Source organism: Alligator mississippiensis, chromosome 2 (assembly GCF_030867095.1).
Source record: "Alligator mississippiensis isolate rAllMis1 chromosome 2, rAllMis1, whole genome shotgun sequence".
NCBI classification, from domain to species: domain Eukaryota; kingdom Metazoa; phylum Chordata; order Crocodylia; family Alligatoridae; genus Alligator; species Alligator mississippiensis.
In genome coordinates, this window is record NC_081825.1 from 202,223,518 (window position 1) to 202,235,570 (window position 12,053).

The 12,053-nt window shown below is 41.2% G+C and overlaps 1 protein-coding gene across 3 annotated transcripts in view; it reads left to right on the forward strand.

The window, feature by feature from the left end:
* Positions 1–346: 346 nt before the first annotated feature.
* Positions 347–12,053, forward strand: part of OVCH2 (ovochymase 2) — a 42,034-nt gene continuing 30,327 nt past the window's right edge. For 2 of the 3 annotated variants that reach the window (XM_019477081.2, XM_019477083.2), the window contains exons 1-5: positions 347–487; positions 3,048–3,157; positions 4,601–4,692; positions 6,713–6,885; positions 8,866–8,961. In XM_019477081.2, coding sequence (XP_019332626.1) covers positions 397–487; positions 3,048–3,157; positions 4,601–4,692; positions 6,713–6,885; positions 8,866–8,961 — 562 coding nt within the window. In that variant the 5' untranslated portion in view covers positions 347–396. The remainder of the gene's footprint in view (positions 488–3,047; positions 3,158–4,600; positions 4,693–6,712; positions 6,886–8,865; positions 8,962–12,053) is intronic. The other variant, XM_019477082.2, reaches the window with a different exon arrangement.

The window sequence follows — 12,053 nt, forward strand, 5'->3', positions numbered from 1 at the left end:
CCTGTGAAACTAATGTAACTAGAATTACTATTGATTCCTCCTGACCCCTGAGGTCTATAAGTATATAGGAATATTAGGAATATATAAGAAATGTATTGACTATATAAGTATATAGGAAGGTTAGTAGGGGACCATGCAGTAGTAATATATGGTTCCTGAGAGACTTGAGCAAGTACTGAGCAACAAAGACTTTGGTAATATGATGCTTTTATAAAGGTATCATGCTTGGTTAAATTTGGAAAATTGAGTTGTGCCCAGTAAATGCTTTATGGCCAGATTAATGAGTAACCTCCACTTTAATTAGTCAATTTCTACTCTCCCACTGCGTTACATATTCTTTTTTGTTCCCTCTATAAAAACTCTTCTCATCTTTACTCAGTCACTTGCAGCTTCAAAATGCCAGTAGCACTACACGAACTGCTTTTATTCACGATTGGAATAGTTTATCTAACAGATGGAAACTCAGCACTGCTATCTGTACGAAAAGGTAGGATCACAATTTAAGACATGGTTTTAACCATTTTAAAGGCAAAAGGTCAGAATCTTACCTAGTACAAGACCATGCATTGCCTTTGAAACAATGATTTCACTTTTTCATATAGATCTTTAAACAACAGAAATATTTAGGCATCAAAAGTGCAAGGACAAGTCTGGATTTTTTAAATCTTTGTGTTCAATTTTCTTTATGCTTCACAAAATCACTATTTGCATTGCTAATTGCCCTAGGCATCTGACATTTACCATCAGAAGTGTGGGCAGTCATTTTGAGGATTTCAAGTATTTCCTTTTTAAAATGTGAATATACTTGCATGTAGCCTGTTTTGAGTTACAGGCAGATATAAAATACAGTACAGCTAATCCATACAATGTCAAACTTAAGCTATTTGTATGGGTTCTCCACTTTGCATGTAAAAAAAAAAAATGTATAAAGTATTTTTTGGGCTTGTGAGCAATATATTTGTTGTTTGGAAAGTGTGCATGCACGTGTCTATGTGTATAAAGAATGTATTACTATAGTAGTAATATTAATATAAAATTTCATGGGTTTTTTTGGCAAATCTGATAGCACATCATTCAGTTGTCAGATGCTTACAAACTTATACTAGTGGAAGGAAAATTTTAATTTTTTTTTGGAATTTTTTTTCATACTTCTGATGAAGTCAGGTGTCCCTGAAGCATTTTTTGGAAACACTTCCAAGCACTCTTAAGAGTCAGGAGTTTGGTGTCTTCATCTTGTGGGAGCATTGTGCTGCTCAGGCAGCTGCACTGCACTGTGGTGGTGGTGGAGAGGTCATTATTTATATGGGGAAATACCGATATCGTACCAAAATGTTTAGAATATTCAACCAAAAAAGAGGAAAAATTTGTATTTTGAGTTTGAAAATTATTTTTCTTTCAGTTTTCACACTTAAAGCGTAAATTGACTTTGGTAACCTGAGCCAAAACAAAGAGATCTTTCATTTCACTGGGTCACTTTTTCCCTTTTTTTTCTTTTGCCTTTGGAGTGAGAATTAGAAAAATATTAATAAACAAAAAGACAGGAAATCCAAAAAGAAGAATATTTTGTATGTTTGTCAAATAAAACTTGGGAAAAATTTCTATAATAAAATTCATATATGGGAAAGGTCACATTTCATCTATAGTTTTGAATGAAATATTTCATTTAGCTGTTGCATCAGCATTGACCTGACATGGCTCCCATTGACTTCAGCTAGGGCAGCCCGGGAGCACTTTTAGAAATCCCCCTTTAAATGTACATTATAGAAACTCTGCCTGGGATTCCAAAACACTTTACAGGGATCTCTCACCCACCACCGTATATACTTGGCATATTTTTATTGCTGCTGATTCTTGAAAACTTTCTGGTAGTTTGTCATACAATTCTAGAATGAGTATCAGTAGCTTACCAGTGAAAGTTCCCAAACTAAGTAATCTCCTCTCTAATATGCTGAGCGTCTCACTTGCTTTCATTAAATAAATATAAATATTATAAATAGTACTAAATATTTATTTAATTTATGCATTCATGTCACAGGAGGAGGGAAAGTTAAACACGTTTTGGGACTCAATTTTCAAAAATGAGCAATTGAACAATTTGTTTGGTTTGGGAAATGCAGTCAAACCACTCTCTTTTCTCTAGATGCAGGTTGCCAGAATTAGATGCTTAGCTTTTAAACAAAACCCACTAAAAGTTCAATGTTATTGTTATAAGTATTTTTATCTGCCTCACAAGACCACACTGGGTAGCTTTAGCACAGACCTATATAGTAGCAATGTTAGGCAAATGTTCAATGCTTTTGAGAAATTTAAGCTGTTGATTATCAAAACTTATGTAATGTGCAGTTCAAACCCAGTTGTCCAAAAAGGAAAGCAAAAACATTTGGCTAAATGATGGATGTTTCCATAACTGTTCAGGAGTTATCCCAAAATTTGGCATTTCAGATTTAAGGGGCTCAAATAAATGGGGGTTTAAAAGTTTTATGTATTTTTGTTTGCCTTACATTATTTGTTCTAGGGTGAAGGTGTAATTATTTGTATTTCTTAAAGCCTAAAAGAAGAATTATTGTAGCAGGTAGCCAGCTACTCTTTTCTCACCCTAGTCAAATGTAGGCACAAAACCTTTTTCTCAATAGGAATAAGTGGGGAGATAGGTGTGTGTGGCGGGGGGGTGGGTGGGGAACTGAATAGTTTTAAGGTGAAGTGTTATCAGTTTCTGAAATAAATTATGTAAGAGAATTAACTGCAATAACAAAGGATTAGACTTGACCCTGGAGGTTACTTCTAATCCTCTGCTTCTAAAAAAAAAAAAAGGAAAAAAAAAGATCATTCAGATCCAGAGTAAGAAGTTAGTAAACTCTTTCTGATTCTGTAGGCTGTATGCAGGTACCCTCAAGGAGATTCCAGTTATTTGTATGATAGGGTGACAGAATGGATCTTTATGGGCACCTTAGCTGATTTATCTTCAAATGTCTGCATGTTGTACAGAATGTGGCACAGAAATGTGGTTTCATTTTTTCTTTCCTTTTCATTTTGTTTGTTCCTACCAGACCCTAGGTGTGGGCAGAAACCACGTGAGACAAAGCCATGGAGTTACTTCAACCTCCTCACACGCATTGTTGGTGGGAACCAGGTGGAACAAGGCTCCCATCCATGGCAGGTTAGTACAAGAAAATATAGTTTTATCCGATGCCACCTTCAGAGCAAAGGTCCAACTTTTCATAGATATAACAAAAGCAAAGGCAGGTATTCTATGTGCTTGTTGGCACTTTTGATGTGTTGTTGAGTCCCATGCTACTTTTATCAAAAGCAGTGAAGCAGATAGAGGAAGAAGGAATGAGTTCCTAGAAAATTTTGCTTTGTTAATTACCGTGTTTTAAAGACAATGTGGATCTGTGATAAACAGGGCTGGGTGAAGGTGTTGGGAAATAAAGGAAACATCACTAACTGCTAGAAAGTAACGCTTGGGAAGTGGTTCTTGGTGATTGTTCATCTGAGACTGCAGATTTGTTTCACAAAGGCCACTGAAAAGCTGTGAAGGCTCAAAACTTTCGGGAACTAGTGACTGGTGTGAATGACAGTCAGTAGTTTACAGGTGAAAGATTCCAAACTAATTCATTCCCTCTCCAATGCTGAATATATCAGTACTCTTTCTTTGATTTATATATATACTTTGTAACCATGGACACTTACACAAGTTACATTTTCCATGTGAATCGGGACCCTGAGAGCACTCTACACATGCATGGCTGCAGAGTACTTTAAAAGTGGCCAATCATGCAAAAATTAACCCTCCTCAAATGAGGTAGTAGATGAAAGTGCTCTGCTTTACAGTGCCTTAGGGAACTTGTGTTCCCTAGGGTTATTTTTTTTCATACCTTGGCTGAACTGATGCAGCTGAGTCCCATTCCTCCCCCCCCCCCCCCCCCCCCCGGGCTGTCAGCAGGGAGAGTGAGAGGGAGAGACAAAAGGAGGGAGCAGCTCCAAGCTACTGGCTGGGGCTTGCTGCCTGGCCTGAGTGGGGTGGGGGGTGGGGAGGGTAGAAGAAAATCCCCTCTCCCCCGCCTCTTAGTCCCAGACTGGCTCCCCCCAGTACTCCTTCCAGGGTACTAGTGGGGAGGGGGACGTGAGGCAAAAGGCTTTGTTCCACCTTCCAACTCCAGCTCAGGCTGGGCAGCAAACCCCAGCCAGCAGCTCGGGGTTGCTCCCTTCCCTCCCCCTCCCTCCTGCTGACAGTCCTGGAACTGGTGGAGCTGAGGAGAGGGCCCATGCAGGCAGGCTCAATCCCTCCCAACCTAGCAGGAGAATGTCTTTTGGGTAGGGGCACGTGCTCTAACTCATGGCGCTTGTATAAAGTGCCATGAGGTAGAATTGGGGTCTGAAAGTCTGTCTGCACCCCGTGTCACAGAAGGAGAGAAAGTTGAATACATACTGTAGCTCAGTGGGAGTTGCGAGTATTTTTTAGAACCAAGGGCAACGTCAAAGCCAAGGAAGTGGTTTTGAATTTGTGTAAGCAGTATTAACTTCAAATTTATGAAGGCTTTGAGAATGTGATCAGAGTAGATATATAGATTTGTACTTGATGCCATTCTTTGTGATACAGGTTTCCTTGAAACGAAGGCAAAGACATTTCTGTGGAGGCACCATTGTTTCTGCTCAATGGGTGGTCACGGCAGCTCACTGTGTTGTAGACAGGTATGAATGAAGAATTTGTCTACAGGGCTTTAAAAGAACAAAAATGCATATTGCTACCAAAAGTGTTTGTGCAGTGGCATTTGCATGTGAAGTTTGTTTCTAAGAATATTTCTTTTTGGAAAATGCTTCCTGAAAATATTTATCTAAGACATCAAAGAACTCCTAATAGTTCCGAAGTAGTTTGCTAAAGTTAAACAAACCTGGGAAGTGTTAAGACAAACAACACAGTTTGGGGTAAAATTTATACCAAATAGTAACAGACTGTAATACTTCAGGCAGCAGAGTGCAATGCGCAAAAGGCTCAATTTGCCCTTCATTACACATTACAAATTTAATTATGTAACTGGGGGTTTTGAAGTCTAGGGCTTTCAAAAAAAACCCCACAAAAACCCAGACCTTTCCCAAATTGCAATGTTCTTAAATGAGAGATGTCAAAGAGAGAAGTGCCAGGGTTGGGGGAGGGGGTAGCTAGAGGGTGTTAGAGGGGGCAGAGGAGGAGAGAGAGATTCTAGGAACCAATAATCTCAAGTGAAAGATTTCAAATGAACTAACCAATTATCTCCAGTATCTGTTTTCCCATCTATTAAACATGTATAATTTGTAGCCTGTTAACAAGAGGGCATAAAACTAAATACACATTGTTCTCTGGAGATTTAGTTGGTTGCACTCTTCCCTGCACGTTCAAACTAAGCTAGTGCTTTTTCATGATACCAGGCAGTGCATTGCTGGAGAGATACTCTCTTTAATAATAAGCAGCAATACAGCTAGCCTGGTTTCCTATGGCAATTAAAGACCTCAAAGTAGGAAGAAAGGAGAGGCTGGGTCTGAATTAAGTCAATTTCTGTTCCTCAAGGTAAAGCTCTATAGATGAACACTCTCTTTAAGAAATCCTATGGCTTAAGATGTTCATCAGTGTATAATGCAAGTAATTTCTCTTACCTGAAATGACTTGAATTACTGAGGAGAGGAATAAATGGAGCAGGGTTCAGTTTTGAATATTACTGGAAAAAAATATTTTCTAGTCATTCAATTATCTACATTTTAAAACAAATTAGGGATTTTCAAAGGTGCCCAAAAGCATTAGGGGACAAATTGCTAGAGCTAGACATCTAAACTCCTATAGGCTCTTTCTGAAAATGTGAGTCTCATGAGATTAAAATAGATTTCTATTTAGAAACCAGATGTCCCAAATAAAGAAGCATGCTATTGTCAAATCTATTGTCTATGGAGGTGTTTTGTATCACAGTATAGCTAATTAACAGAGATCTAGGATAAAAAAAAACCATTGCTATGCAGAGGGCTAGCACCAGTAAATTTACTGACTGTAAGTAAAAAAAACAAAACAAAACAAAACCCAAAAAGACCAAAGTTTCTATCAGTAAAGTCTGTAAAAAAAAAAAACTTTAGCCATCAGTAAAAACACTAAGCAGCCATGGCTTCACTGAAGCTCTGACAGGAGCACTACCTGGTGTCAAAGCATGAGCACAAGGAGCATTCATTCAGCAGTGTGAGTAATATTGCTTGGTTTCAAGTAAGCTTCTTTGAGGCCCATATGGGGACAGGGAGGCAAGGATGGGAGGGCTAAGGCCAGGGGTGGGGTGGAAGGGGACAGCATGGTTCAGGGTATAGTTGGAATTGCCACAACGTGGGAGTGAGTACAGAGGCCCTGGTGGTGGGGGGGGCGAGGAGGTGGGGAGAGAGAGAGAACAGAGAACCAGACCCACCAGAGATGTAATGTTTAGAGTACAGGACCAAAAATAAGGAATTTCCCGTATCTATCACAAATTCATTCTGTGGTTTAAGTAAATAATTTAATGTCTTTGTACTTTGGTTTCCCCATCTCTGCCACCCCACTGGGGACTGCAAGGCCTGATCAGTTAATGTTTAGATATGTGGATGGATGGTGATACATTAAGGTTGTCATTGCTGATGATGTTTAAAACCAATAACTAAGAATGTTCTCTCTCATTTTTAAGTATCCCCACTTTTACTATTTCAACATTTCTTAACCATCCTACAGGTATATACTGGATTACCTGAATGTCACTGCAGGAGAGTATGATTTGAGTCTTGAGGAGGAGGAAGAGCAGACTCTGCCTGTTGAATCCATCATTAAACACCCATATTTCAATCCTGGAAGACCCATGAATTATGACATTGCCCTTGTGAAGTTGAAGGGCTCCTTCAGATTTGGTAAGGTCATAGTTCTAGGCAATAATTTCCAAATGGAAATGTCAAACCATCGGCGACGCATAGGGGGTGCACACAGATACACGTGCACCCCCTGAGATTGGCTGTGCCTCCCCTGAAAGCGCCAGCCGCAAAACCAGAAGTGCCAATGAAAGTGCACTTTCGGTTTTGCTGCTGGCTTGGTGATTGGCCACTGGGGGACCCTCCTACCACCCCATCAGTGACTGGCCGCAGGCTTCCCCCTCCCGTCGGCGATCTGGTGCCCCCCCCAGACTCAGGAGGCACCAGTCGCCCATGGTCAAACCCACAAACTATCTTGTTGAGTAACACTCTTAAGGTTATTGCTTAAGGGGCAATATTTTATACAGAATTTTAAGTATATTTTTCACAGAAAAAATGAATTGTAGTAAAATATACAACATAAGAGACCTTTAAATGATGCAACAGTTTGCATTGACTTTGTATTTGGAGATCTAGAGGTGAGTCAGAAAAAAATCAGTTCAGCTGAGTTGAATGCTGAGTAGTGCCTTGAAGAAGAAAGCCAGGAAAAAGGCCAAGAAAACCAAAAGAAAACATCCTTATGCGTAAGAGATCATAATCTAGCCTCTAAAGAGCTTTTATGGTGAAAGAAAACTAGATTTCTGCTTCTGCACAATGGCTTGCCTAGTATGTTCTAGCAGGGTCAGAATAAGACTTAATGACCTCAGCCCTTCTAACTCCCCATACCATCACCCCACCAACCATTCTCTCTTTCCATGGATGCAAAGGAAAAAGCAAGGGGTCTTCTTTGCAAATACAACTTGGATTCTTAGCACTGTTATTCTCCTGCAGAGGATGGAGCTGAGCACACCTAGCTCTCCACAGTATACTGATGTGCTCCAAACCAGGAAGTTCACCAGTGCTGTCCAGCCACCCTAGTGGCTGCTTTTAGTTCAACCAGAGAGTAAGGGCTGAGGGAAGACACTGAGCATGAATCCAAAGCAGCCTCCCTGGCCAATTTCTGGGCCTGGAACATGCCCACCCTCACCAAAATATGCTACTATACTATGGTATAAACAAGCCCAAGTCCAAATTGAGCATGACTGCTGTGTTACCTGTTGATAGTCATATAATGCTAATGCAGAGCAGTTGGTCTTGGTGTTAAAACCACACTGAGGTGCATGGTGCAATTCACTCCACACTCTTCAGACTCAGACCTACATCTATGTTTGCTTCACATGGCTTTCTTTGCAATTGCAATTGTAAGGATAAGATTTTTTTTCCAAATAAAAACTTAGATTTGGACCTAAAGTGATGACTTTATGAGCTAGCCCCTAGGCCAAGTTCTGTGAAATATCAGGCTTATGCCAGTGTACCACAGACAGTTGGGCTGCATCCAGACGAGTGTGGACGTGCAGTATGTGGTGCCGCAGACCCGTCTTTGGCAACACACACTGCGCATGCGGGTGTTCCCTGTTCTGCTACCTTGCAACCTGGGGGGAGGTTGACTCTGGGAAATCCCAGATTCAAAAAACCCATTCCAAAAAAAAATGGGGCAGTACACATGGTGGCAATGTGTGCCACCCAAAACTGGACCCTGGCCTACTGGAGCCATGCTCCAGCTGCGGGCCAGGTTCCCACCTGCAGGGACACCACAGCTGCAGTTCCCCAAGGCTCCCATAATCCCAGGTAAGGCTTCTGGGGCCAGTACAGTTGTTGGCACCAGCCTCCCCTACCCTACCTGTCATGCACCAGAGGCCACATGGCATGGGCGTTCCCTAGGGACAAGTAGCAGCAGCACAAGGTGTGCCGCTGCTACTCGTCCCCAGGGAAACAAACGTCTGCATGTGTGTGGATGCGGCCCTGGATTCCAGAATAACACTGTAACATCTGTCACACGAACCCATAGTGGTCTATAGTAAAGGACCATATAAAAAGGAAAGCAAAGCTAAAATTGTTTTTTCATATGTTTACCAAGAAGTTCTGTATACGTGTTCATGTTAGGTCCATCGGTTGTGCCAGCATGCCTTCCTGATCCAGATGAGAAGTTTGATCCAGGATACATTTGCACCACTTGTGGTTGGGGCCGTCTAAGAGAGAGTAAGCCACTGGAGTTCCTCTTTGAAATGCCTAAGTACCACCCCCACCTGTCTCTGACCCACTGTCTCCCATTCCCTTAGATCCTCACTGCCGTGCATTTGCACGGATCTGCATTTTGCACTGGCTTCTGTTCTTCCCAAGAGAGCACACACAACACCAGCAGACTCTCCCTATGCCTGAAGAATAGTGTTTGTGCCTAAAAGCTTGCAAAGAACAATTTTCCAACTATTAGTTGGTCTAATAAAAGATATCACATCTATCCAAAGAACCTTGTGTGCTAAAGTACTAATATTCGGATGTATGAGCTCCTTTGTTTTTCTATTGAAATGTACTATGGTTCGTGCAGCATGCTCACATATACACAGCAGGCAGATGGTGTAAATGTTACAGGAGGGAACTCTTTTAACTGGGATTGTAATTCACAGCAGTAGACATTTTTTAATTTGCTCAGTTTTACTTTGGTTCAGTTTATATCTGAAACCTAAAAACAACTGTAGACAGCTCAAAACTGAAGGCAACTTAGGCATGTAGGTTATAGATGGGCCAGGAAGAAAATATCATCTATAAATGAGCATTGTAATCTTAAAATGGGGCTTAAGTAGTTCCTTGGCTTTGTGGTAGCCCTTTCATATAGATGAATCTCTTCCCAACTGCCAAAGTTTTACCAAAAAAAGCAGTGTAACTTCATGTCCTGTAATAGATCCAAGTGTTTTGTTTTGAACATTTGAACTTTAGTTTCTGTTCAGCTGCTTGGAAAGTGATATAGATTGCTATCTTGTCTTTAAATGTGAACTGAAGCGAATTCAATAAATAACAGTTTGGTCATAAATTACCACAAGTTTTGTTTGACTGCATTCCCCTCAAGGACAGATAAGAGACCAAATTATGGCTTTTTAAGAAAGTGAAAATTTGTTCCTTGGCTTCCTCCTTGGTCAAGTTGGAAAGCAGTGCCAAGCACTTTCCCCTCTACATTGGCTCAGCTGTGCTGGCTGTAGAGGGTCCACATGCCTGAGAGGGTATGCAACAAAAGGCTTAGTGGGATATATTCTAGCCTGTGGACACCTATACAAGTGTAGTGAGGCTTCTCTGACCTGCTGTAATTACAGCGTGTTGGAGCAGACTCAGTTAATCAAGTCTGCTGGACCGTGGTAATTACTGCACTGTAGCAGATTCCAGCCTCACATGTATTAGCGTCCCTGCGCTGAAAAATGGCGGCAGGGGTGCTTTAATTAAAGCTCGTTCGAGCTTTAGTTAAAGCACCTCAACCACCATTTTTTCAGTGCAGGGATGCTGATACATGAGATGCTCTGGGCTCTTTAATTAGAGAGACTTTTGGAGCAGCTCTAATTAAAGTGCCCCCCCCCCAGCAGGCTTTGCTGAAAATAATTATTGTAAATAGCTTTATAAACAGGGCATCTAGATGCCCTTTTCACCCCGGGGAGAGAGAGTGGTTTGAGCCTGGCAATAGGGCCAAGAGACAACTCCCAGATTTGGTTCTCCATGACTTTGTTTAATTGTATTGGGTGAGCATTGTCCTCAGGTTAATATTATAGTTTTAGAAATGTTTTGTTGCAAGGATAGCTAACTGGGGCTGAGGAGAAAGGGGGGAGAAAGGGGAGTCCCAGGGAGGACAGGGAGAATATAGAAAAGGTCCTAGGACAGACAGAAAAGTCCCAGGACAGACAAAGTGGAGTCCAAGGAAGAACAGAGGGAATGGAACAGCACTGTTTGTTTTGTGCAGAGTTTGCTGTGCTGTTTGGGACATTGGTACTCAGATAGCCCTTCTCTTTAAAAGAAGAAAACCTGGGAGCTGACCAGAAAGAAGGAGTTCTCAGAGGTGGAGGTGCTACAGATCACCAAGGAAGCCAGGGTTTCAGAGCTAGAGGCTTACCCCTCGTGAAGCCATGGTAGGGAGAGAGACAGACCAAATATGGCTGCTTCCTGGGGAGTCCTGAGGAAGAGTTCCCCTGTAAAAGTGGAGTTGATTCCATGCAGGGTGGTTGATTTCCCCCCGCCTCCTTGTGGTAAATAGGAAGGGGGTACCTTATTTCCCTTACTCTGCCATGTGTGGCCGTATTGGGCAGCTGATCTTGCTGAAAGGTCTCAAATTACTATCCAATACGACTATAAATTCATATTTTTAAAGCTTAACTGTTCTTCAGACACGTAGTTATGAGGGCTCAGGGTACTTATTTCCTGCCATATCATTTATGAGCAGATCTAGAAATTTGAAAAGGGGGGTGCAGATGGTGAGCTGCATCATCACATAGAAAACACCACCTATTTTTCTCCAGTTAAAAATAAACAAGAAGCTTTACTAATATACTAGGGGCCTAGGGCTGTATTATTCCGTTTAAGAAGGAAATGAAAACAAATATAATTTCATTGGAATGAGTTAAAGACAATCCTCAGGGCTGTGAAATAGCTCCCATTACCAGTAGGATACAATAGACAGTAGAATTACAGAACAAAGAATAGCTTGACTGGTGGAACATCAAGCCTATCAAAAAGAGGAGAGGGTCGTTAGCACCTCTGGAATGTAGAATTTACAAGGGATCAAGTAGATTATAATGAGCCACGAGGGAGAAAACTGACTTCCTCAGCACTGCCTGACTATAAATGCTTCTGCCACTGCCAGGCAATTGGTTTTAAATTTTGGGTGGAGCAGGAATCAGAGTGCACCAGTGCAACCCCTCTGGATCTGCCCTTGGTATCATTAATATCTAAAGCAATGTGAAGAGATTTGTATTCGTGATGTATAGCTGTTGTAGGGATACTATAAAACCTTCAGGGATAACTGTGGTGTTTCTATGTAAATGTAGGTTTATAATAAATATTCTGAACAACACATGAAAAACTTACGAGTTTTTTATTTTATAGTTGCATTCTGGTCCAATTCACAGAATGTTTTGCCTTTTGATGGGAGGAAATTGCTTAAGTATAGTTCCATTTCTTTTTCAGACATGGTCTGATTTTTGCTTTAAGATGTTGGATTTTGCATGTTTTTTTAAAACAGCATTTTGATAGGGCCTCAATCCAAGTGCATCTGAATGGGCAGACCTAGTCCCTGTAGAGATGTCATTGGTTGCTAT